This window comes from Rhea pennata, chromosome 6, assembly GCF_028389875.1.
Source record: "Rhea pennata isolate bPtePen1 chromosome 6, bPtePen1.pri, whole genome shotgun sequence".
Lineage (NCBI taxonomy): Eukaryota > Metazoa > Chordata > Aves > Rheiformes > Rheidae > Rhea > Rhea pennata.
In genome coordinates this window covers 40,304,445-40,330,323 of record NC_084668.1, presented here as the reverse complement: position 1 = coordinate 40,330,323, position 25,879 = coordinate 40,304,445, and the positions used below count along the sequence as shown (strand labels likewise).

At 40.0% G+C, this 25,879-nt stretch overlaps 1 protein-coding gene across 5 annotated transcripts in view; it reads left to right on the top strand.

Moving 5' to 3' along the window:
* Positions 1–25,879, top strand: part of AGAP1 (ArfGAP with GTPase domain, ankyrin repeat and PH domain 1) — a 375,973-nt gene that overhangs the window by 218,074 nt on the left and 132,020 nt on the right. For all 5 annotated transcript variants that reach the window (XM_062578166.1, XM_062578164.1, XM_062578163.1 and 2 more), the window contains one exon: positions 22,735–22,839. In XM_062578166.1, the coding sequence (XP_062434150.1) occupies positions 22,735–22,839 (105 nt within the window). The remainder of the gene's footprint in view (positions 1–22,734; positions 22,840–25,879) is intronic.

Here is a 25,879-nt window from a genome sequence, read left to right as displayed (position 1 = left end):
TAAATTAGGGACTTCTAATTTTGATCGTGATCTTACAGGCATCAACTAAAATGCACAAAACTTGATCTGGCCATGTCTAACTGTCCTACAGGCTTCACACGGCCATTAGGAAGAGTCCTTCACTAAGTCTTTCTGCTTCTGAAACCTCGCAGTTTGGAAGAGATTCCCAACTGGGGGAGGACTGTCGTCCCCCTTCGTAATAGGGGCACAGCAGAGAGGGCTAGGGGTGCTGTGCAGAGGACATACACAGACTACACGCTGCATTAAGAGGTCTGGAAGAATAGGGGTAGAAAATGAGCAGGTTAACTAAATTTATTTTCAGTTTTATTTTCTATCTTTAGTGTACAAATACTTCCCAGCACTTCACAAATGAGGATTTTGCCTGTAACTAGCTGTGAAGATTTATCACCATTAAACCAGTTAAAATAGTAAGAAATTAATGCATCTGTCCTTTTTTCCTCCCCTATGACATATAGAAAATAATACTTTGAGAGAGACCACAGTCTAAATATTTCAGTGGTGTGATATATACTACTTATCTGACATATTTCTGGTAATTTATTGGCGATGTTAGCTTTGAAATGTTGCTGTGCAGCATTTATCATGCAGCAGTCTGAAGGATCCTTGAACGGGTTCCCTTTCGTCCCAGCGATGCAGGTATCCTGGTGGTGGTGTTCACCAGAGCTCCAAGTAAAAATGACTTTGTTCTCTGCTATGTTAAATTGGCTGGTTAATTCTGGTGTTATTTACCCTGTAATTCATTAGTTTTACTCTACCATTGGCAGCTGACAGGCTGTAATTTCACGCCTTGCAATAAAAGATGTCCCATAATCTGCTTCATTTAGCAGCAAGAGAATTTAATGAAATTAACTGCAGTCCTAATTATGCCAGTGAATACTAAAGACTGCTATCAAGTTTCCTCAGAAAAGGACAAGGTCCACCTCATGAAGGATTTAGAATATAATTTCCTGGGAAAAGTTGCAAATGTCTCCTTCTATTGGCCAACAAGGGCCAATTACAAGTGCTGATGTGACTTTAATGCACTAGTTTGCTCTGAGACTCTCTCACAAGAAATAATAATTTTTCACTTTTGAGCAAGTTTTTAGAGGTTTAGCAATAGCTGACCTGTGAGCACTTGCTATTTTGCTGGTATTTCAAAGAATTTTTTTCTTCCTTTTTTTGTGGCACCTTGTTGCTAGATGCTAGTCTTTTACAACTGATGAGGTAGTTCAAATACTTTATATGTGGAGTGAGGATGTTGGTCTTTGAATGTCTACGCGCCAGGGAACATTAGACGACTTGTTCTGATATCTCGTAATTCATCGGAAGTTCATAGTGAGCTCAACTGCACAAATAGAGCAATTGAAAAGAAATAGGAAAAACTCAGGAAGAAGCATGCCAGAAGAGTACCAAAACTGCATGAATGATAGAGGGAAAAAAGCGTTTATACAAAGGAGTGTGTCTGGGTTTGGGGAATCTTTAAGGCTGTTCTTTACAATTTTTGTAGCGTCTTCTAATGGATGACTCGTGTGTGTGTGTGTGTGTGTGCATTTTTGTGACTTCATATCGAAAACGTCTTGGTTTGCTGGCAGGGGTTTCTAAATTTTCATTCCAAAATATTGGTTGAGGTATTTGCCAAATATGTGCTGTACTGCTTTCTAAGCACTGCTTCACTTGGACAACATGATGTGGACTCTAACCGCCATTTTATGGCTTGAACGATGTTAAATGTAGTTAATTGGAAAAACTTTTAACTGCAGAGAATTTCCCTACGAATAGCCTTCATAATAACCGTCTCGCTATAAAACGCAAAACGCTTTGCTCACAAGGACAACTGTACTATAAAGGTGAAGTGTATTGATCAAATTACCTGAGATAATAAACTTCGGATGAATAACTCCTGTATTGATGAATGGGAGAAGTCTTCCTTTTTGCCTAATGTTGTTAGTGTGATGGGGAGGCAATTGAGAGAGCAGTATTACAGGATGCGCAGTTGCCTCAATCATTGCTTATATTTTGAATTTAAGTAGCTGTGTGAAGTTGATGGAGAATTGCATTGGATTTTTACTATTTCTGCTCTTTTTTAAGCTTTAATTTGTTCAAAATACAATTGTATTCCTTCAGATAAAAAAAAAAAGTTATGTGACAGTATAAAAGTGAATGTGAATGAGGGAAGAGACTTAAAATGGTCAGTACTTGCAACAACTTGAAAAAACAGATTAAAAAGGCAGCAATGAACTTCTCCATACCCATTAGTGCAAACTGAGGTCAAGACGTGTTTCAAGACAGGGAATAGTTCAGGGCCCCGGAAAAGAGGAAAGGAAGGGAGCTTTGTGGTGGAAGGGAGCTAGGAAACAAATGAGATTTTCTTTTCTTTTCTTTTTTTTTTTTTTTTTTTTTTTTTTTTTTTTTGGTAAAAGCTTGGCACATGTTTTTTGTTCATGTTCTGATGAGGAGGGATTTCATGCATTTGTTGCAATTATGAGAAAGCAAAGCAAGATGGAGGAGATGCCTTTCTTAACAACCTGATTTTTGGATTTGACCATGATATCAAGTACCTAGGGAACTTGCAATATCTAGCTGGGGATAAGCCTAATGCAGAATTTCTCATCTTCTGGAGCAAAAATGGAAAACTCTAATTATTTGAGATACAGCAATCATCTGTAGTTGTGTGTATGGCTGAAGAATTGAGGGGAGAAAATTTTCTTAGTAGAATAATTAGGAATAATCTCAGAATCTTGGGTCGAACAGCGTGGAGAAAATTTGAAGTATTCAAAGACATTTACATTCCTGAAATGTGGTATATGCCATCAGGAGAAAAGACTGGAAATTAAAAAGAACCATAAGGAGCTGATCACCTGCAGCATTCATAAGCAAGAATTATAAACTAAGACCCTAAAAGAAAGATGTACGTATTTCAAGCAAAAATGTTTTTAAAAAAACAAAAGCATGTCATTAACTGGTCCTGGAAACTTTAAATGTGTTTCAACTTCAAGTGGAAGGAGCAAGTGAGGTTATATGCAATATTAAAATAAAAATTGGATTTAAAATGAGTTGTGGTAAGGGAGTGTGGAATTAATATTAGTAAAGGACAGGGGTTTACTCAGGAGGGAAAAAAGGCCATATTGTTCCTTGGGCTTGTAGCTAAACCGTACCCAAAGTTGGTTTGGTTTCCAAATGTGATTAGGATGTTGGTCCAAGAAATTTTCTTCTCGCATTTTCAAAGCAGTAGCCTTTAGTTTGAGTTCAATTTGTCCATGTGTGCTTTAAGAATATTAGACACATGAAGAATTTTAACTTGAATCTTTACAGTATTTAATGGAATAACATGTTTCTTAAGCTTTCGTAACAGCAGATTTCGTCATCTTGGGAAAGTCTCCAAAGATTGAACTGAAGTATCTAGCATACATTGAAGGTCTCAGTCAGGCATCAGAAAGCCAAATGAAGAAGGGAATCAGATGCAGGAAGAGATTTCAGGAAAAACATTGTGTGTAAGCATCGTAGGAGTGATATGAACTCTTAGACTCCTTCATTCAGGTTAAAAAGCAGATATATTTTAAAAATCCTTTTTAGGTTTATTAACCAAGACCAGAATATTAGCTTTTGATGGTGTCATGTAATTGTGCACTTGCAAGAAGAGCTAGCATAATGTTTATCTGCTGCCCTGATTCTTTTGCTATATTATTCGTATTTGATTTGGTGTACACAAAGTATGAAAAATTGACCCAAGAGACTGTACCGCTTGAATGCCAAAGCATAATATCATAAATATACCCATATAGTACTGTGAAATTACAGTATATTAGAAATGAAGACACAAGCCAGGGTTCCTTTGTTCTACATACTAGAAAATATCTTTATAAAAAATTCAGAGACTGTGAAATGCTATGTAGATCTGGTCACCTTGTGTTTCATATGTGTGTATGTATGTGTATAAAATGTTTTTAGATATATAGTATGTACATATAACGTGTGTGTATATATGAATTATATGCATATTATATGTGCACACACACATACATATAAAAAAAATCTTCTGTAGAAATGGAAAAGCTACAGAAGAGGGCATCCAGAGCGATACAGAGATTTGAGGATCTCAGTTCAGTCAAAAAGGTGAGAGAGACAGGTCTGCAGTCTTTGCAAAGAGATTAAGAGGAGCTTTCTTTTAACGGAGTGCATTGATTCTACGAGACCATCTGAGCTTATGTCAAGTGCAACACAAGGGGCAAGAACTTAAGCTAGAGGAAAGACCAAGCACCGCAGGAACGCAGATGGAATCTGAATAGCGATAAAACAGAAAGTTTTCCGTACATCACATGCAAAATTCAGTTTGAATTATTAGCAAATGTTAGCTTGACTGAAGGTTTTTAAGGGTTCATTCTTTAAGTTCACTTCACTTTTGCTGGTTGCCTTCAAACTTTGGAAGAATAACATGTAGTTGATACCAGCGAGCTACACTGGCAAACTTTGCACCCAAAATTAAAATCTCAATTTCAAATGGGAAATAGATCAGAAGCCCACGGAGGTAGAAACTCGGCTGTGAGAAGGTGCTTTGATGTCCATAATGTCTATTGTTTAATGCCTGGTTTTTGCTTTTAAATGCCAATGCACAGCATGAAGGCCAGGCCCTCCCACGGTGCAACAGAGGGTGCTTTGGGTGGTAGGGAAAAAAAAAAAAAAAAAAACAAAGGAAAAAAAAAAAAAAAAGGAAATGTTCCATCCTGATCCTGTGAGCAGAAAGTTAACAGGTACAAATGCTTTTTGGAGATCTTTTTTAAGAAAGCGTGTGTTTAAGTGTGCAAGTTCGAAGCAAGTATGCTGTGTGTGTATGCGTGCAAGAGAAAGTTAGCAGTCAGTCAGGTTTTATCTCTTAATGAATAGAGACTGCTGAAGTAAGGGTTAGGTAATTGAGTTTATAATTAATTAGCCATAACCCTCATCAGATAAAGCAGTTGTCGAGATTTTTTTTTTTTTATCTCCTTTCTCTCCCCAGGGCCTGCCCTTCCTTGTCCTTGCGCTGACAGCCAGCACTTATCTTAGGCCTTCTCCGGGCCCTTGCCCATCAAGCTCTCCCTGCTTTTGCTGATTTTGGTGGTCAGCCGAGCCCCTTATTGTACTGTAGGGCTCACAATCAGCGCAGCTGTCGGGCACTCGGATGATGAATTAGCGGTAGGAGTTGACGTATAGGTGGACTCCAGATTGGACTACCGATAGCTTGCAGAGCTCCCGGCCACTCTGATACACTGCTGACACTTTGCAACAAAGAGGTTAAAAAGGTAGATGTAGTAAAAATGCTGCATTTCTGCAGAAAGTTAGGCTACTTACAAAGAGCCCTTAATTTCTTCCGCTGTGCAATTCGCTGTAACAATACCGCAAAAATAAATTAGGTTTTACACTGTTTCTTTTGGTGACCTTATCTCCCTTGTGTTGTAGGTTGATCTTGTTGGCTTGCAGCAGGGGTACAAACTTTAGACGTATCTTAAAAGCATCAAGATTGTGAAAGGTGTCTCGTCTCTGCCTGTTGAGCTAGATTAAGGGGACTCAAACGTCGAATTTATCCTTTGTCAAAGCACCATCCTTTTATTGGATGTATTGGAGAAAAGGAGCTTTCTTGCTGTGTTTACAGTAGGCTTGTGGCATTGAGTTGGTCTTTTCAGAGAGGTTTACCTGCTGGAGGAGAAAAACTTTCAGAAACAAGGCAGTGGGTTTCTCTTCATCTAGAGGTTTTTGAATTAGAGATGAGGACTCCTCTGTCTTATAATATTGATTTCAGGCTTCCGATAAGCACCATTTCTTCTTAATCTGAGTGGGAGCACTAGAAAACGTAGCTAAATCTCTTGATGTAAGGTAGAGTTGATTCTTTTTGAAAATGTATAAAGCACTACTCACCTGTGGTCACCTTAATTTTTGAGTAGACTGGTAAAGCTTTTCTTTTTCCTTGTCTTTTCAGTCGCAACATGCGTTTTAAGTTTGACTTCAATTCTTTGCAGACTCAAGCACCAGAACCTTCCCTGGGCATATGTATGCCTCTCTAGAATTGTACTGAAAGTTAAATCAGTAATATATTAGTTAACCTCCATTTAAGCTGTCAGTGTAAGTGCATAAAAGATATTACTGATGGCAGAACAAACCTGTTCCATTTCGGAATAATGACTTAGCAATTGTCCTAGTGAGTCTTATAATGCTGCAGCTACTCTGCTCTAATGCATGTAGCTTGCCAAGCTCTTCAGTTAACATAAAATGTGTACTTCATCCAAGCAAGGGAAAGCAACATTTCACGTACCTCACTACAAACTATCTCACTGCACAAATAAAAGGGAATCGTAAGGGAAATGATTCTGTGGATTAGATTCTGGGAGGAGGTGCAACAGGGAACTTCCAGTTAAAAATGCAGAAACCTTTTTTTCACCTTGAGAATGGTCAAATATTGGAGCAGTGGCCTAAAGAGCCTGTGACATCTCCATCCTTGGAGATGTTTGAGACTTGACTGAACAAGGCCATGAGCAACCCGATTGAAGTTTGCTGTTGTCTGAGCAGAGGGTTGGAATGGATGACCTCCGGAGGTCTCTTCCAACATATGTCTTTCCATGCTTCTCTGAGTTTAGACTGTGCTCAGGTGATCACTTTTTAGAAGTCACAGTCACTTTTTAAACATTGGTTGTTCTGGAACGCTGATGATACATGTTTGTACTCAAGTGAATTTAGTTTCTGTTAGGTCAGTTAAAACAGGGAGATAACGTACGTGGAGGATCACCTCAAAGAGGAGTGAAAATAAATAGTGGGCTAGTATGTAAAAGTCCCGTTTTCAGCCACTAGAGTTCTGCGACATTAGAGGTTCTGCTTATCCCTAATGGAAATGCTTTGTTGGCGTTCTGAAGGGCTTTGTAGAAGCAAATCACTGTCATGTTTAACTAATGCACTAACAGGGAAAGTGCAGATGATCAAGCAAACTTGAACACAAGTTTGCTCGGGTTAGCTGAAGGCATCCAGCCAAGGGACTCTGTTCAGTGGAGACCTGATCCCTGGAGATCGAAAGGTCTCCAACTGAGTTCTCAACAGATTGCTGACCTCTGACTGAGAACATAGCTTAAACTGTTATGCCACACATCTCCAAATACAAAGATAATTAACCAAGTTCTCCAGCCGTGGGTTGCCAATTCTGCAAGGAACACACTGCGCACCTTGATTGCCATCTACTCAGCTCTTTCTGCTTGTGACCAACAATCTTTCTGCCGTCTGCCAGTGCAGGCAGGGGAGCTTCTCACAGTGCACGTGGATGTTCCTGCATACAGCTCCTTCGTGTGGGTCAGACCGGCTGCTTTTGGATCTCACGACTGGAAGTGAATCAAAGGGAGCAAACTGTCTTCTCACCCCCCAATGAGGCACTTAATTGTGTTTTACATGTGAGCGAGACCAAGCATGAATGCAGTAGAAGAAAAGAAGATAATGATTCTCTGTATAATATAAGAACTGCACCAAAAATTTTTTCCAGGTGGAGAATTTGTACTTCAAATGAATATCAATATTGTATTATGCTGTCTCATGCAGAAGGATAACTAAGAGTGCAGTACTTTTAATTCTAGGAAACAGTGGGGGGGAAAGCTTTTGCTTTAAAGTTGAAAACTTTAACAACATGTTGGAAAATATTTTTTTTTCTGTTTAGTTTTCACAAGGTTTTTTTTTTCTGAAGGACTAGAATAGCATTGTCAGTGCTTTGTAAAAGACTATTACTATTAAGTCTCTAAAGTTTTACTAATATGGTGTTGCTGTTTGAAGTTTACTTTGAATAGGACACATTTTCCTCCCTAATACTGACCTATTTTTGCTATTCAGTCAGAGGAAGATGTTTGCCTGTATAGTAAATCAACTCAACTTAAGGCTTCTTTGTTGCTGCTAGTAAAGGAAAATGACATGATCTGTTCCTAAATGAGTGATTAAATGAGATTTCAGCTGTCATGTTCCAGTGTTGTTGAAATCTTCAGGAACAAGTGGAGTATGTGATAGGATATGTTAAAGAATCCCTGTTTTTTAAACCAATAATGAGATCTACTCATTTATACTAGAGAGAAAAGTACCAGGAGGTGGGGGAGAGTGGAGAAAAGATATTTTGTAGCTTTTCATAGTCTAGAAAATTGTTAATATCTGCAGGAAGGTCACAAGGATGAGGATGTAGTTCAGGCCATGGACTACAGCTGTGAGATAGTTTACACTTGTTGACTTAGCCAGAGGCCAGGGCTTTGGCCAGATGGATAAAATTCTCACTTCTGCTTCAAAAGAATAGTTATTTCATTACTTGGCAGGAGTAGTGAGAAATGCCAGTCAAAACGTTGATGATACCAGTACCTAAAGCAATCTCATGTTGGTACGGTGGCACTTAACTAATACAGTTCCTGCAAGCTTGAAACAGCACTTAAATATGCTTTGATCTGGACTCCTGACACCTATTGTATATCAGTATATCATTTGTCGTCATTTCACGGGAATATTGTGATGATGTAGTCGACTGGTGTGTCAAAATAGCTCTGGCAATAAATCCAAGAAAAAAACTGCACAACACAAAAAGGAGAAGGCCTAGACATAGTATAACTGTTTGTTGCAGGCTTTGAAGCTATATTTTTCCTCTTTTTGCTAATTATTTGTGACAGTTTATCACTGTTTTTCTAAGTTTATATTCTGCAGTGAAGTACTGAGTTTGGAGGATGGAAGGAAGTTTCCCCAAGAAAAGACAAAATCAGGAATGCAAATAAAATATGTTTCTGAGAGTATGAGCCTGCAGTAATACTAATAAGAAATGCCACAGTGTTGGACAGTTAGAGCATGTGAGCAATCATGTCTTACCAGAAGGGTTTACTCTATTGCCTGTAGCAATCCGATTCCTGCTATTGTAGAGTATTGTTTGGTTTTTAAATATCTGGGATGCACCACAACATACTGCGGTGGTTTGTATTTTTGCTTTTTAAGCACTCAGATGACGGTACCGTTTTACTGACCGTTCTCCCCAGAGGTGTGGGAGATGGTCACAGAAGTTTTCAATGGTGCTGGCCTTTTTTTTTTTTTTAATTACAAAATTGAGATACTAGGAAAACTGGATGGTCTGGGCATAAAGTTTGGTACTTTACGGTTAAGCATTTTTCCGAGTGTCTTTCAGGCATTCAAACTTTCAAAGAACCGACTTATTAAGGTCAGTGATAAGATAGCAATAGACAGCCTAAACAGTGTTGCAAGGATAAATTAAATTACGACATATTTGCAGATATGTTCCGCCAATAGGAAATAACGGGAGTGTTTTTTCCTGGAAGGTATCTCGGAGAGTGAGCGAGCTGTGATTTACTGGATGACATCAGTGTTTCCTTCCTCTCTCTGGCCGCTTCAGAGCGAATATTGAGGGGATTGATGGGCCCCTCTTCTTTAACGACTTTTCTAAATTGATTTGGTCATTGCTTTTTGTCACTTTTGTAGAATTAACATGGAAATGGGGGGGGGGAAGTCCTACTGACACACCCGTGCATGGGGGTATTAAAGTTAGTAGTACCAAGTTTCATTTCATCAGCAGCCATAATTGACAAATAATACCCCTCATAAATACTGCCAGGCTTTTCAATTAGTTTTCATCTAAAATTCGGGATGCAAAATGATGGCCTGTCAACTGACAATGGATGACAAAAATTAATAAATTGTCTTCTAAATAGTATGGACACTTAAGAAAAATTGGGCAGCCAATTTAGCACAGCATGAACCGGGGGGAACCTTTTGTACTGTTGCCGTGCCACTAATGTTGTCTGGGTCTTTATTAATGGTGCTTGGCTGCTGATGACAGTTTTGTTGCTACTGGCAACTTTCTTCATTAAAATTAAAGCCAGCGTCAAATCCCATTAGCTGCACTCTGGGTACCTTGCATTTTTATTTATATAATTTTTTTTTACCAACACATTCTTTATCTATAAGAAGTTGGAAAAGGTGATTGAAAATTAGTCTTATCTTGTCTATGGGTGATTATTTAATGAAAGAATAGTTTGTTTGTTTATTTTTTATCGAAGATGTTATAACACGCCAGCTCTACAGGCAAGTAACCACACACACACATCCATAACTGATCTTTATAAATTACCTTTTGTGAACATAGTGTTCTTCTGTATTGCCTGCAAGCTAGCTCGTTCTTAGTTTCTCTTTCATAAAACAGTAATAGCCTCTAAAGGAGAGAAGTTCACCACCATGATATTCTGTTTCCTGGCTCTTTGTTAAATTAAAAACATGAATGATGTTGCATGTGGGCTTAAAACTGAGTGATCAACATGTGTGAAGGACTGGTCTTCTAGGGAGAATTTCTTCGGAGTAAATTAACTTTTCAAAATCTTTTGCAGCTGTAAATTGTGATTTTTTTACCTCCCTCTCTTCTCCATTAAGAAAATTCCTCCTCCTTAGCTCAGTTCCAAGCCAGAAAGGGTGCTGAGACCCATAGGGAGATCTATATACCATATAACAGAAGACCACCATCTCCTGAGAGCAAAATTCAGAGGGATAATTTTCATTCTTCAGCTGTCAATTCATGCTTAAATCTTCATATGTAGAAATACACAGCACAGGACAGCAGTCCTTGCTGTAGCTGCTGTCACTATTGAGTGTTGTAAAACATGAAAATGCTGGATGATTGACTCACTAGATGTGTGAGAGGTGAGCAAGTATCTTCATACATCTAAAGAAAGGTTCACAGCAACTTTCTTAAGGCCTCCCATGAAATGCCCAACACCACCAGGAATGTCTCAAATAAACCTATTGCCAAAAATATCTGTAGCAGACCATTGCCTAGCCTTGCGCATTTGCTAATGGGATATACTGTTGCTTGAGTCTTTCCGCCTGGCCTTCTGCGTGGCTCAGACTTCGTGTACCTGAGCCATTTCTAGGGCTGGGACTTTCCAAGAGCTTTATCACAGCCTCCTTGTTACAACAGCACTCAGGGCTAGCTCACGTTAATTGTAGTCCTTTATATGGGGTGCTGTGCACCGCAGCACGCTTGCTAGCTTCACGGGCACTTAAGTATAGGAGTGAGCTGAAGAGCTCCTTCCAGAAAAATTGGCAGATGGCTTTGGCTACTATCTTTTGGCACGCTATTTTCATATCAATATAAGTAGAGCAATGCAATTTTTGTATCTGTCTAAAGAGAGCAAGTGCTGTATATGAAATACCGTTTAAACATTTGCTTAAATAGTTACTTTCATGAATTATCTTGTATGGTAAATGGAAAAACAATTAACAGTTGAAATGATGTTTTAAATAGATGCACTTACAATAATTTTTTTGACTAAAATATGTACTGCATGGCTGTCAAACCTGAATTTCAGTTCAGCTGAAATGTAGAGTAAGTGACTGTGCATTACCCTAGGAGTGGCTGCTTTTTATAAAGGAAATAAACTGATGATCTTCAGTGAATATGAATCTAATAAATCCAAGTTTTGTCTTAACTTTTCCCTTCTAAAATCTGTCTTGGTTTAAAAGAAAAATGGTGTCAGTAGTTAATTGTTGACTGAAGCTTAATATCTGTTGAAGCAAATGAGGCATGAAATACACTACATAAAGTATTTTATCTGGAGTGATTTTAACATTAAAACAATATTACAGTTTTTAATTTACTGATACAACATGCAAAATCCTTTATTTTGAAATTGCACTGATCAATGCTGAGCTTGTAAGAGGGAGAACAGAACAAGGCACAGTAGGCCCAGAAAAAAACAAAGTCATACTGAAAATTATTAGTCTGAGATCATGTAGATTATAGCCTCAAAATCAGAGAAAATGGCCTCAGCTACGTTTTTGCTGGGGTTCAGGAAGAAATTGCAGATGTGGAAATACCTTGATGCAGTACAGTCATCAAATATATAGCAAATACTGCAATATAGAAGTGAAGTGGCTTCCAAAATGTGGATCCCAAGTTTGTGCTGAAGAGACAGGCCAGTGTTCTTCGCTCAGCACAGCTGATGCTGTGCGTTTCTCCTCCTAGGAACTGGGCCCGTTTTCTCCCCTCGATGTCTGAGCTCGTCTTTGACAAAAGCCGTGAACCTGCTGGCACGTGTGTTTTTTCTGATTAGCAGATGTCATCTAAGGGATTTTTTTTTCTCTCTCTTTGAGGGCGGGGGCAAATTTTACACCCAATAAAATGCATTTCTTCTTTCAAGAAGAACACAACGGAGAGAAGAGGGTCATGGCCCTTGACCAGTAGTACAGGAATTTGGGTGAATAAATACACACTTCTATGTTCCTCGAGCTGAACCCCAAACGACTTTGTTTTCAATGGTAAAGTACAGATTGATTATAAGCACAATCAAAAGTCATTTATTTAAATGAAAAAAGTGATAGTGTACGTTCTCAAGGGGATTATTTAAAAAGTCAGGGCTCTGCTGCTGTTAATAGATATATTACTGTACCTTTTCAAAGGGGTGTTCTGCTGAGCAGAAAAATCACATGTATTTCTGATCAGAAACTGGGCTTTCTGCCATTTTGGAAGAAGCAAAGGATTTTGTGGGTCCTTTAAAATGACTTATCTCTGACATCCTGGGATAAGTTTGAGAGTAAAAACCCTTTTCTGTTATTTTGTAGCAAACATGCTGTGGTAAATATTTTGGGTACAGGTGTGTGTGTGTGTGTGTGTGTATATGTATATATATATTTTATAAACGGTTTGTTTTTAGGCTAGTTCGCTTATGTCAAAGTCTGCTCAGATGTTGAGCAAATGGATGTGGTCATAGCAGTCCTTTCATACAGCTGCCTGTTCGTGTCTGGGAATGTTCTTCATTTGTCTAAAGATTTTTCTCTTGTTTAAGAAGAAATTGAGAGGACAACTGCTTCGAGACATTTCACCTGAACGTAGGATATAGTTGGCAGTTCATAGTGTCCAAAGTAGGCTGTGTTCTTCCGAGTAGATATGACATCTCGTTTGTCACAAGGGTGTTCCTTCCCTCTTCCTCTTCTCCCCTGAAGTACAGAGGTGACCTCTGTGGCAACTAGGTCTAGCACCGTCTTGGTTTGGAGTATGATGGTCTCTGAATGCTTTCCTCATCTCACAAAATGCAGAATGCGGTTCCAGAAAGCCTGTTCGAAAGAAAACAAAGTTTGTGTTAAAATTGTACTGAAACATCCTTTCAAAAGTGATCCTTGTTATAGATGGTTCTTTAAATGGGCAAGTTAAATGGGGAAGAATCATGAGCGAATGGTTTTTCCTATTTCCGCAGCTTGTTTCAGAGCATTAGAGATGGTTTTGGGAACTGTAGGAATGGAGGAATTCATTTTAAACCTGATAATGTCATATTTGACTTGACCCTTTTAATGGGTAACCTATTCTAGCATGTTAGTGTATCTGCTTGTGTGACTGCCCTTTTAAACTTACCTCCTCTTAATGCCTAAAATTCTGCAGGTAGGTGCATACCTCAAACAGATGAGACAAAAAGCATTTCTAAACTAATTTCCCAAGACAAATGTAGCACTTGCTTTCCATCTCTGCAGTCAGCTGAATTGCTGCTTCTTGATTTTGTATCTTCTTGGCAGTTGACATACAGGAACGTTGATGCATATTCGCTCAAGATGCACAAGTATGTATTGCTTTGTGTTAAGCCAACATGCAAATGTGACTAGTGGACTGGGAAATTTCAGTCCCTGAATTCTAGAACTACAAATATGTTTTGCAATATATATAGTATTTTGCAATAGTATCTCCTGAAGCAGTCCTGTGTCTGGAAGATGCTAAATCAGTATGTACAATTTCTCTGAAAGTAAGGTGAGTTGGTTCAAGGGGCTTAAGGAATGATCTTTCATTGGGGTTTCTTATCCTTTGCTCTGCGACAACAAGAGGATGCGAGTTGGCTAACACATGCTATCCACATCTCTGAAAGAGCGTCATCTGGAGTCCTCCTCCTCTGAGTGAATTAGACATCTTAGGTGTGTAAACAGTATGGCAAGTCAGAATGTGCAAGTATTGTTTTACGTGTATATATAAACACATCAATGTGTGTGTGTATGTGTGTTTTTCCCTTTCTTGGCTCTGGGGGAGATTTGAGGAAAGAAAATGGGGTGGCTGGAAGGAGAAGTGATGGAGCATCTTCGCACCACTGAGCCAGCTCGGTGACGGTCCCATCGTGAAGCAGTCAGAGCAGTGGCACTGCCTACCCAGCAGCTGTACGTACTGCAGTGACGGGGGCCAAGGATCCCATGCTGGGAGAGAACAAGGCAAAAAAAGAAAAATGAGGCAATCGGGAGATGCTGTTAACTAGAATCAAGAAGAAGATACCCTTCTGCAGCGGAAGAGAAAAGATTTTCCTTGCTTTACTCCCACAAAAGATTGAGGCCCTGAGGTATAACTATTCAGTGGAATTTTTTTTTTTAATGTGGGACACTCCTTTTGATTTAAAAAAAAAAATCCCATCATAGAGCAGAGTTTCTGAGGGTTGCTCAGGAAAGCCTTTTTGGTCCCCAAAATTTCCCGGCACTAAGTGCGAATCCTTTCCGCACAATAACATGGAACACAATTAAAAAAAAAAAAAAAAAAGAATAATACACTTTTTTCCTGCCAGCATTCTTGGTTTTGTTATTCAGGAGATGCCGCATTAAATTGGATTTTGTGTCCATCATTATTAAAATGTGAAGTGTGTCGGTCACAAAGCATACATTTCAGGGCAGTTAGCTGAATAATTCTTTTCTTTATTATCCCAAATTACTGCTGAGCTCTGGAGAGGTGAGCAGTTTAGCCAATTATTGCCATTTGAGCTGGATTTGTGGGTGATTAGCTCCTGGTCGAATTCAGTCCCGGCAAGGGCTTTGAAGCCTGGGCTCGTGTGATTTTCGCAGCGGTGAGGTAGGAAGAGACGCGGCTAATGACAGGAAGGTCGCGGGGGTTAGGTGACCCGTGCGGGGGGGGGAGACAGGGGGACGAAGAGGGGGGGGGATGTGGGGAGGGGGGGCGCCTGGCCTGTGCAAATAGGGCATCGGCAATAACAAGTGTGTCGCTAACCCCGCCGTGCATAATCGGAGTTTTATAGGGATTGTTGGAGCTGCTGACAGCTCAATTAAAGTGTAACCCTTTGTAGCGGGCAGCCGGGCAGAATGACAGAAATATTACCAAAAAAAAAAAAAAAAAAAGGTTGGGGGGGGGGAGAAACTGGTTAAAGCTCCCTACAGGGGAACTGGTTAAAGCTCCAGTCGTCTTTTTCTGCCCCCTCCCCATCCCCGGCGCTGCAAAAAGCATCCATTTGTGAAATAATAGGTTGTCCGGGGGAGGGGGAAGGTGCCAAACATGGCTCCAAAAAAAAAAGGAAAAAAAAAAGGCAGCTTCTCTTAAGTGGTCTTCCTCATGTTTCCATAGAAACACTATAGTATCAGGAGAGAAAGTTAAAAAAAAAAGCGGGTTTTAAGCTTTTCATGGCTTTCTCTCGTGACTTCTCTTCCTGCTCTCCCCCCCCCCCAAATCCCTACTTCATACAAAATACAAGAAAATTTTGGAGGCTTCAGGGGACATAGTGCCACTGTAATGAGAGCCTGGGAAATTTTGTACTTATTACTTTTTCCTGCCTGACCACGGAGCTGTTTTTACAGCCGTGTTTCTCCTGTTCCACCCTTTTCTGCCGTAGCCACTCCACGTGGTAACGTTTGCTTACACCGAGTCGCTCTCCCAAGATCATTTTTTCCCCTGTGGTTTTTGGCTGAGCCGATTTGCACGGGCAGTGACTTGGCCGGCACCCCAACGTCGGAGCGGCGGCGTGAGGCGGCAACGGCTCAACCGGAGCCCCGCGCCGCTGGCTGCCCCGCGGCTGCCGCAGGCCCTGGGCATCCACCACCACCGCAGATGTGGTGATTCCGCATCACAGCATGTTTTGCGTTAGCCCTGGCGACGGCGTGAGGGCAAACCGCGACCGCCGATGCCAAGGGGTTAATAACCCTGCTGCTTGAGGCTATTAAGAGTTGTGATTTTTTTTTCTTTCTCTCTTTCTTTTTGTGACAGTGTAAATGGGAACAAACCTCTTGCACAATTTCTTTTTTGCCTTCTGAAGTGAGGAGTTTCCTTGTCGGGCGGCTGCACGCCATGTGCCGAGCAATGGCTTCCTGCTCCATGCTCTGCGAATTGCAGTACGCTCACGTTGTACTCTTACCTTCTCAAACCAATAGTACTTCCCAATAAAACTAGGTTCTCCTGCTCATCAAGATCCTGAGGAATCTGTGCCCGTGATGTGCTGGAAATGTGGACCTACCTCCTCAAACAGTTGCAAGCTGTGAAAGCTTCACTTAAAATTATTTGCTGCTTATCAGAAGAGCTTGTGCATTACCCACAGTTAGGGTGTGAGGTCAAAATCCAAAGGTTGAGCTGTGGGGGCAAACAAAAACACGGTAAGGATGAACGCTGTCTTTGGAAGTTTGCTCTTCCCGTTGGCTGTGTCTCTGGTGGTGAGGTTTCTTGGAGCAGTTCAGTAGTCCTCCTTCTTTGAAGGCAACAATCTCGATCACGGGTGCTAAAACGGAGTGTGAAACTTGCCTAATCAGTGCTCAAATGATTTGAGTAAAGCTTATTTTCAGTTTAGCTCTTTTTTTTTTTTTTTTTTTTTTTTTTTTTTTTTTTGGTAAGTAGATGAGTCGGTCAAATTTTAGCAGAACTATTAGCCTTTTGTCCCAAGTTCCCAAGTCAGATGTTCTCCCCTTTTTTTGTTTCTGGATGGAGCAGTCAGTCTCAGCATTATGTAACCACTTACGATGTAATTACCAGTTACCCTGTGTTACTTGTGCTTCGAGAATATTAGAAGAGTTGAGTTCAATGTTTTGAACTTACAATTTATCCCCAAGACCATGAAGCCTGTGAATAACATCCATATGGATAGGACAGCTCTTACCTTAGGGTGTGTTTCTTGGCTGAAAAGTGTGTTTAGAAGCTGTATCAAAACTCTGGAGAATACTGTAGTGCAGGTTTTTAAGGCAGGCTTTTGCCTCCATCTGCCTGACTGCCTTAAGAATATATGGGACTTTTTTAATGCCATGTCAATGTTAGAAACTGAAGTTTGAGAGTATTTGAGGTCTACGGTCTTCAGATCTCTTTGGAAGTTTTCTGTTTTCGTGTAGCTTTTTGTGGGTGTGTGTGTGTGATTCTTTGGATCCCCAGTCCCTTATACTTTTTTGAGATGTTTGCTACAGTTTTCCAACTTTGTGAAAGGTTTAAGCAGTTTTGTAGCTAATTATCCAAAAGACTAACCAGCGTTCCCTTCAGATTCTGGAAATGAAGGCTCAAATCTGGTAAATTAGGGAAAAAAAAACACTTTCTGTCCCTATGATTCTAAGTTGAAATGGTGGGCATTTTGAGCTGCTGCTGCTTCTCTAGAGATTTGATTGCTTACTTCCTATTTCTGAGTTATCTATCATATGCTGGAAGAATGGACTTTTAAATGGACTAGAAACTTACTCCAGTTAAATGTTCTGGAAGTAAAATAATTTCTTAAGTGATGGTTTTTGTTTTGCTAGAATATAGATTGGTTCTAGTACTGCTAGGTTGACTAACTAGTGCTGCAAACCTGGAGGGTTCGTCAAGGTTTGTTTACAAAGTTAGTGGTGTTAGGGGAGATGGAAGGATTCTTGACCAGAATTCAAATGGAAGAGTTGTTCGTGTTCTTGACTATAAGCAGTTGACATTGCAGTTGATTTGGGTCGAGGTCTTTCAGAGTATGGGTTTTTTTTTTTTTTCTTCTGTGAATAGGATGCAAATGATGGAGCTGTATAAAATTCATAAAACTGCTGGCTGCTAATCATAGTTATGAGAACTGGAGGCCTGAGTGGAAAATTAAGAATTTATGCTGTTAATGATTAAGTACAAAATTACATATTTCATTCTGTCAAAACAGCATCAGGATAACAGTATGGGGTTGGCTAAAAATTGAGGAGGGGAAGAAAAAAAAAGGTCTTGCAGAGTGCTAGTACCTCAGCCATGGCAGTGGTGCAAGTACCAAGAGAAAAAAGGAACAGAAAGTATCAAATTTTCTTTCCTGAAGGTGGTCACTGGAGATGCAACCTTGGCTCTGCTGGCCTACCTAGGGCACTGCCATTTTATCTTGGCATCCTAAGAAAAATCAGATGTACTAAATCCTCCTTTAAAAAAAAAAAAGTGAAGTCAAGAGCTATAGCTGGAGCAAATGAAGAAAATCTGTTGTCATCTAGCCTGTGATCACTGGTAATATGCTGCTAGTGACAGACTCAAGTTTCTTGTGGCCGCTGCAAAGTGGAAAAATACAACCAAGCACAACCGGGAGTGTGAAGTATATTGCTCTTCATAGTGCATTAATTCTGCAGGCCAGGCCAGAGCTGTAGCCATCTCTAACAGCTAAGATGTGCATTTTGATTACATTTATTTACAGGAGGCATGTAAGTCTCTTCTGTCACCACCTGTCCAGAACGCTTGCATATCAGCATCTCTGATGCGGTAGTATGCAACTTTTGAGGGGTGCTCTTTTGAATGATGATAACTTGCTGCTTTAAAATCTGCAATATTTCCTTAGAATAAATTTCTAACTATTTCACAATTGGTGTTCATTTGTTGTTTTAAGTGGGCAAGGTTTGTAGCTTACAGGAAGGCATCCAAAAGTGCCTAAGTTCAGCTGATTATTGCGTATTCAGATGAGCCTTTTGTATTCTGTGTAGCGGTCCCTTGACCAGTGGTGTTTTACCTTACATCCAATCAATCCTACACTGGAGGCCTTTCATTAGCTGCTCCTACTCTCCCAGTAACGATCAGGATGCAGAGCTTGATAGCAGCCTGTAACTTCTCCTGGTGCCCTCAAGCCCAACAACATAAACTGATTGACTCAGTTAGGGCCCCAGTCTCTAACAGCAAATGCAATCAATAAATCTTTGTTGGTAAATAATTGCTATTGAACAGAGTTTTAATATAAATTTATGAGTGGTGTTTTATCACAGCTTGAGGCTACAGCAAGCCACTGAGTGATGGATTTCAGATAATACTTTCATTCATTACATTAACTTTGTAAGTTATTTAAAGCTTGTACACTTAACATTGCTTTTGGCTTGCAGTGACCTCCTGGGACTAGATGTAGCATGCACATTGCTAATAAAGAGATTGCAATACATACAGACAGTTCCTCGGTTTTATTTGCACAGTGATGCAGTTCCTTGAGCGAAACTCAAGAAGTGAAGTTCGCGCACTCTAGCTGAAGTATTTTTCCCCTTGCTCATTAAAAGTACGGGCAGTGCTGTCTGGTAGGAGAAGTGTTCTACCATTAGTTTCAGAATTGCAGTTTTGGAGGGAAGGTGGTAAAATTTAATTTGAAGTGTTAAATTCTTCTCAGTTTGAGCAAATTGAAGGTGTTAAATTCTTAACGTAGTGAATCTTGAGGCTTAGGTCAGCAATGCTGAACCGTAGTGCTAAGATTGCATGCGGAAAAATTGTAGCAAATAGAAGATTTGACACAAATTAGTCAGGATAAGTAATGTTATCTGATTAATAACTTGAGTTGATTTACTTAGTTCAGAAAAGTCCCTTACTGAATAGTTGGGAGAATAAATGTGATTTTTACAATATGCTGTGGGTATATGTGGCCTGTTTGACTCTGGAGCACTGTAGATAAACCCAAGATGCCTCTAAATTGCTTTGGAGGCAAAGGTCAGTGGGAGCCAATGTATCTGGTTTCCTAGGCAGAGTACTTGATGGAGCTTAAATGTAGACATAATCAACACAAGTGAAGGTTTTGTGGGTTTTTTTTTTTGTTTGTTTCTTGTCATATCTGGGCTTTTTTTCTGCTTTAGGTTTAGTTAATGTTAAAGTACATTTCTAACTGATCTAAACTCCAATACTAAGAGCATTTCTCAAGACCATTCTATATAATTATCACAGACAAAGTGACAGTCTCTGGCCTTGGAAGAAAAGCATGGTTTGTATGTGCTTCTGGGCTTTGTAACTCTTTATATTAGCTCCTTGTGTTCAGAGCAGTTTTCTCCATAGGTATTGTAAAGTATTTTTAATGCTAAATCCTAAAACAAGATTTAATCCTAATCCTAAAACAAGAATCTATTCTTTTATGTAAGGGTAGTCCCTAAAGAAAATGGTCTGGGAAATCTGATTTGTTTGCTAGTAAAACATAAATGGGGAGATGTGAGATGTTTCATGTTGAATGAAATTTTAAAAATGAGGCAAAATGCCCATTTTGGAAAATAATTTCTTCATTTAGACCCTAAAATAGATTTTTTTTTTAATTCACACCTGTGCAGTAACAAAACCAGTGTCTAATAAAAATTGTGAAAGTAGAAAGCTTTAAAATACCATCACAATTTGTTGACCTTATAATTGGCATGGATCAGAAATCACGTAAGGAGTGACGTGTTTTATACGTCACGATGGGACAGTTGAAAAGGTGTGAAATATATTTCTACTTTCTTCAATTTTTTTTTAAAAAAAGATCACTGGTGTAATCCTTACAGCTTTTTTCCCATTAAAAGGTCTAAGGAACAAACATAGCAGAACCAATGCAGGGAAACAGCTTTAGGAGAGTAATTTTTGATCCATGTAGCACAGCGATAACTAGAATTGGGTCCTCCTAAATGCAAGCACACGGACCGTAGGTGAGGTATGAAAGACTGGAAAGGTGAAGCGGCAGATCACCTACCATAGACAAACAGCCACGTCAAAGGCAGAGATAAGCTTTCATTTTTTAATAGAAGAAAACAATGTCTGTACCCGCCAGAAGGCTGTAATTGGGATGCGCCGCTCATGCTCGATGAACCTTTTGTGAGAAGCCATCGCAAAAGCCCGTTGGGGTTGCTGAAAGTTTGAGGTTGAGCCGCCTAAATGCAGCAATGAACAGCACAAAAAAGCGAGACCTGATCCCTGGCTGGTCAGAAAGCTGCAGTTTGTCCTAGGGTCTAATTTGGTCGCCAGATGCAAACTTGTGTTTGCAGTCCCATCCACAGATTGTTTTGAATTGCCAAGGGTGGTTCTCCTGGCCTATATTCAAAGTATTTGTCCAGGAACGGGCAGTTACAAAGTCTTTTTATTTTTTTATATATATATTTTTTTTATCTTTTCTTCCCATGTGGAGTCATCTTTCCAGTTGCAAAAAGAGTTATTAATTCATCTAGCTTGTGGCATGGGGCTTTAGCTGAGTGTTAAAGATCTGGATTTGGGGATTTTTCTCCTTCTGGAAGGGATCTGGTCACATAATGGCCCAGAGTTGATTCTTGTCTGCTCCTGGCTGGGGCATTTGGTCTCAAGAGGCAACATTTTATTAAGCCGTGTGTTTAGTGAGAAATCATATAGCACAACTTGCTCTTCTAAAGATGTTCCCACTTTAACCAAAATTCAATGATAGTTAGGAACAGCATGCTTAATAGTGCATCTGTTATTGTTGTTGTTGTTCTATGCCCTCCTTCTGTTTTTTAAGTTTATTTAGAATGGAAACACTCTTTAGATAAGAATAAGAGAATTGAAAGTTACGTTAGTTCAGATTCCTGGTTATGTTTTACTGAAAGGACTGTAAGCGTTTGGGCTAGATGATCTCCAGAGGTCCCTTCCAACCTTACTGATTCTATGATTCTATTTAAACCTCGAACTTGATCTTTGAAACTACTGCGTACTCGTGGTACTACAGTTTGTACTAAAATGTCATGTCAGAGATGGAGTTGGACCTGCATTGTGGTACAGTGGAGTCAGTACACCAGTGCCCTCCCAAGAACTTGCTTGACAGCTAATTCACTAAGTCTTTCAGTGACCAAATGTATGCATTTGTTAGGAAAAGACTTGCTTTTGGAAATTAGTTTCCTACGGAAGTGTGTTGCTAAACCATAGGTAGATATACCACCTTAAACATGCTATGGCACGTTAGATAGAAGTGACTTCTATTTTAAGCTGAGAGCAGATTTATATTGTAGAGTAATTCCAGTACATTTAAACGTGATGGTTTTTAATCTGAACCATTGATTGGTAAAATTCAAAGTAGTTTTTAGATCAGATGTGGTTTCTGGGAAAATGAGTTGTCCTGCCTGCCTTCTCTCATTACGTTTAGGTCACTAAGTTATCCAGAAAGTATTGGAAAAATTCTTTCGTTAGCTCTGTTTTCATTTTGCTGCTGTAGCCCAGAACTACTGTTGTTCCTCTTTGCTGCAGTGGATGGTTAGAAGAGTTTCCATGCAGCGTCACTGTGCTAAAAAGGGAGTCAGAACACAAATTTGTGCATTGCCGTGTGTACAGATGCCAAGTTGGAGCAACAAAGGCATCCACGTATAGGAGAGATCAAAGAAGTGCGTGCTGAAGTGAGCAGAAGCCATGATTGCTTGGAAAATTCACTCGTCCCGAGATGTAACATTTGTTTCAGAGTTCTAGCAAAAATGCACTGTTATCTTTATCATTGTGGAGTGTGTGGGGGTAACCTTACTCCGTGTCACGTTAAAATAATACACTTTTCTGAGGAACGTAATTCAATGCAAAGGGGCTTTATTTGCCTGTTGGACAAAGCCAGTATTGATACAGTGTTTTCTCTTCACTTGACTGACTTTATAAAACTGTACTTACAGCGTTTGCTTCTAAATTGTAAGCGCTGGAGCTGCCGGTGATGAAAAGGTGTATCATGGGAGAGATGAAGGACACTGAGCAACATGTAGGAGAAGACATAACTAAAAAGTTAGCAATTATATTTAGCTTTTTCCATGTCTTAAATAGTTGTGCATTGGCAAAACAGTATTTAATTACTTTTTTTCCCCCCCCTTTAACAGGGTATGCTGCTAAAACGAAGTGGCAAGTCATTGAATAAAGAATGGAAGAAGAAATACGTTACATTGTGCGACAACGGTGTGCTGACCTATCATCCTAGTTTGCATGTAAGTACACCATGCCCTGTACATTCAGCAGATGCCAAGCCCTGAGAAAGTAGTAATTTCATGTTTTTGTTAAGCCCTTTTGGGTGGAGAAGCTTCTTTTTCTCCCTTTATTGCCTTGCCCCCTCCTCCCCCCCAAAAGCACAATCTGAAATAAAATTCCACAGTGGGAGTGTAGGTGGATGGTTAGGGTACTTCAGGTTCACTGGAACTTGAATCCCAGAGGCAGTTGAAAAGGTTTAAGTGTTTATATTTTGCTGATGCTTTGTGTGGTCTTGCTGTCAATACCGGGATTAAGAAGCACCGCCACCAACAAATATACTTTATAAGGGAAAGTGTCCTAGGTGCAGTCAATAGTGAGGAAGTTTCTGGTATTTGTCAATGTGCAATAGTTATGATTTATTCAAGAAAGTAATTATGAATAGCTTTTTGGAAATGAGGTAGCTAAAAAAATATGTGCCATAAAGCATTTTTATGTTAGTGTCTAATATTGTTTCTGCCCCTGGATCTTGTTTGTGGCTCTGCATATGTAGCACAATCCATGGGTGGAAGGAGTATAGTCATCTGACTTGGCACAAGCACATCTGGTACCTCCTGGGTCTGGTCACAGAAGAAAAGATGAGATTTGACAGTGATTACTCCATGCCCAGTCAGTTCAGAAGACAGAGTCAAAACGAAGATTACATTTCAGGAACTCCTGAGCGATCCAGCCTCTTCTGCTCATTCTCTAGTACAAGCAATAGGAACACAAAACATTTTCATGAACCTCATCAAGGACTTTAGAGTCATATCAGATCTTGTATTTAATAACAAAGCCCATCAGAAAATTAAGGGTGGCCAGTTTTATAATTTTTCGGCCAGTTGTTTCTAAAGCTGTTGGTTCATTACGGGCAATTTTTTCCTCCAGAAGCAAAAAATCAAAGTTCCAACCAGATGCATTTTTGTATGTGTGCCCAGGGCCTCGTAGACCTGCACATGGATCTGAAAGACAACTTTTGGTTTAGACATTCAAAATCACAGTGCAGTTGGGGTTGCACCAACTTAGTGTTCTTGTCTGCTAAATATTAGCACTATCTGGCTTGGCACAAGACTTCAGTCTCAATTCCTGCCCTAATAATGCTTTGTCATAGCTTCTGGTGTTGCTTCCATGTCTCTTTAAAATTGTTTAATAAGTTACGTGATAACCAGCTGCAAGGCATTGCTGCTTTCCATCAGAAATCATGTCCCTCAGCACTTGAGAGTGAGGTTTTATTCTTTTTTATAGTGAGGATTTGTCCTCTCTCCTCCTCCCCCCCCCCCCCCCACCGTTCTTTTCCATGGAGGAGATGCTGCCTTTGCACCTCCAATGTTTGGAAAATCTGCAGCAGAGTAGTCTTGAAATACCCGAATTATGCACTGGTTTTGCTCACAGAAGGGAAGCACAGGTACTGCATGTGTTCGAGGTGACCCTCCTACATTGGTTCCCCTCAGGCTATGATGGCCAGCTGTGGGTCATGAAGGCAGAAGTGGGCAGGCGGCTCTTGCCTGCACCCAGGTCCCTTCCTTGCTTTGTCCAGGGGTCTGTTGTTCCTGCCCAGGGACATGCACATGTGTTAGTTTTCCCATCCCTATTGCAGACAATAGAACGCTTCTCTCCAGGCTTCCCCGGAGCTACTTAGTCTCCCCCAGAGTGAGAATCCTTTGAGATTAGAGGTAATTACTTTGAGATTAGAGGTAAATCCATTGGAGATTAGAAAGATTCCATTTAAAGAAGAAGTAATTACTTGCCTGTAATTGTTTCCCTCTCTCCCTCACCATGCCTGTGCCCTCCCTAAGAAAAAGGTAGCCATCTCCTTATTGCCCTTTGCTCAGACCTCTTTTCCTAGGTCTGCAAGGTTTGTGAATAGCTCCTTTGGCCTTGACTGTATTTCAGCAGGTAATCAAGCAGGCTCATCTCCTACTTCACAAGAAACTACTGGGAAAACCATAGTACCCAACCAGAGGCTTCTCAAGACGCCCTCACCAAATCCGGTTCTTAGGAATTTCTAAGCTTCTGCTCATTCACATTGAAGTCTTTCGATGACGTCATTTATATTATAAACAGTGCGGTTTGAATGACTTACTGACTTTAGCCTTGAAAGAGTGACCATGCTACTTCTGTAGTGTGCTTCGATGCTGTCAATGGCATGTTTATTGTCAATTAGCTGTTGGAAAGAAATCCTGTAGAGTGGTCTTAATCCGTCAGTCAATCGTACGTCAGGCAGTTACTGCACACGTGCTTTGTTTTTACACCTTGCAATTCATCATGGTGTTGCCCCTTGTTTTGACATGCTCCAAAGCAGTGTTATGAGTCAGTCTCCACCTGGACTGGAGAAGCGTTGTAAGGTGGACTTGACATTTTTATCCCAGTGCTGCTCTATTTATCAGTCTTCTGCGCTAGGGCTGGAAACTAAGTAGCATCTCCTCTGCTCAATATAAACCACAGTGGGAAGGAGAGGTAGGACTGGATATTTGAAGCCAATTGGGCTCTCACTACAATGTGTACAAAGCTTTATAGTAGCCAAGTCAGAAAGTTTGTATTTACTCTCGGGTGGGTTTTTTGGTTTGTGTTTTTTTAATGTTGTGACTGAATTGCTGCTTTAGCAGCTTTGTAATGTTTTGAAAATGAAAGGCATTATTCTTACCAACCTTCCCATTAAACGACATGAAAGAAAAGCACTTCTGTTAATCACCTAAAGTCAGTTTCTTAAGCTCAAGAGAAGGCTCGACATTAACCTGTCAGCTTAGTTATCTTCAGTTATTGCAAGCAGGCAGGTCATTTTGATTGTACAAAATTTTGCCCTTTTTTTTTTTTTGTGTATGTGTGTGTGTGTGTGTGTGTGTGTGTGAAGCGTATGGTGGGCTGGCCTCTAGTGGTGGCAGAAATAAATGAGGTTAGAAATAGCTTGGTCTTTCTAGGCTGTGGCTTGAGTCAGACTGGAGGACTTGGTTGAAAATTTGCATTGGGAGAACCTATTAAAATATTTAGTGGCTGATAGTGAGCACTGTATTAAATACTGCTTGA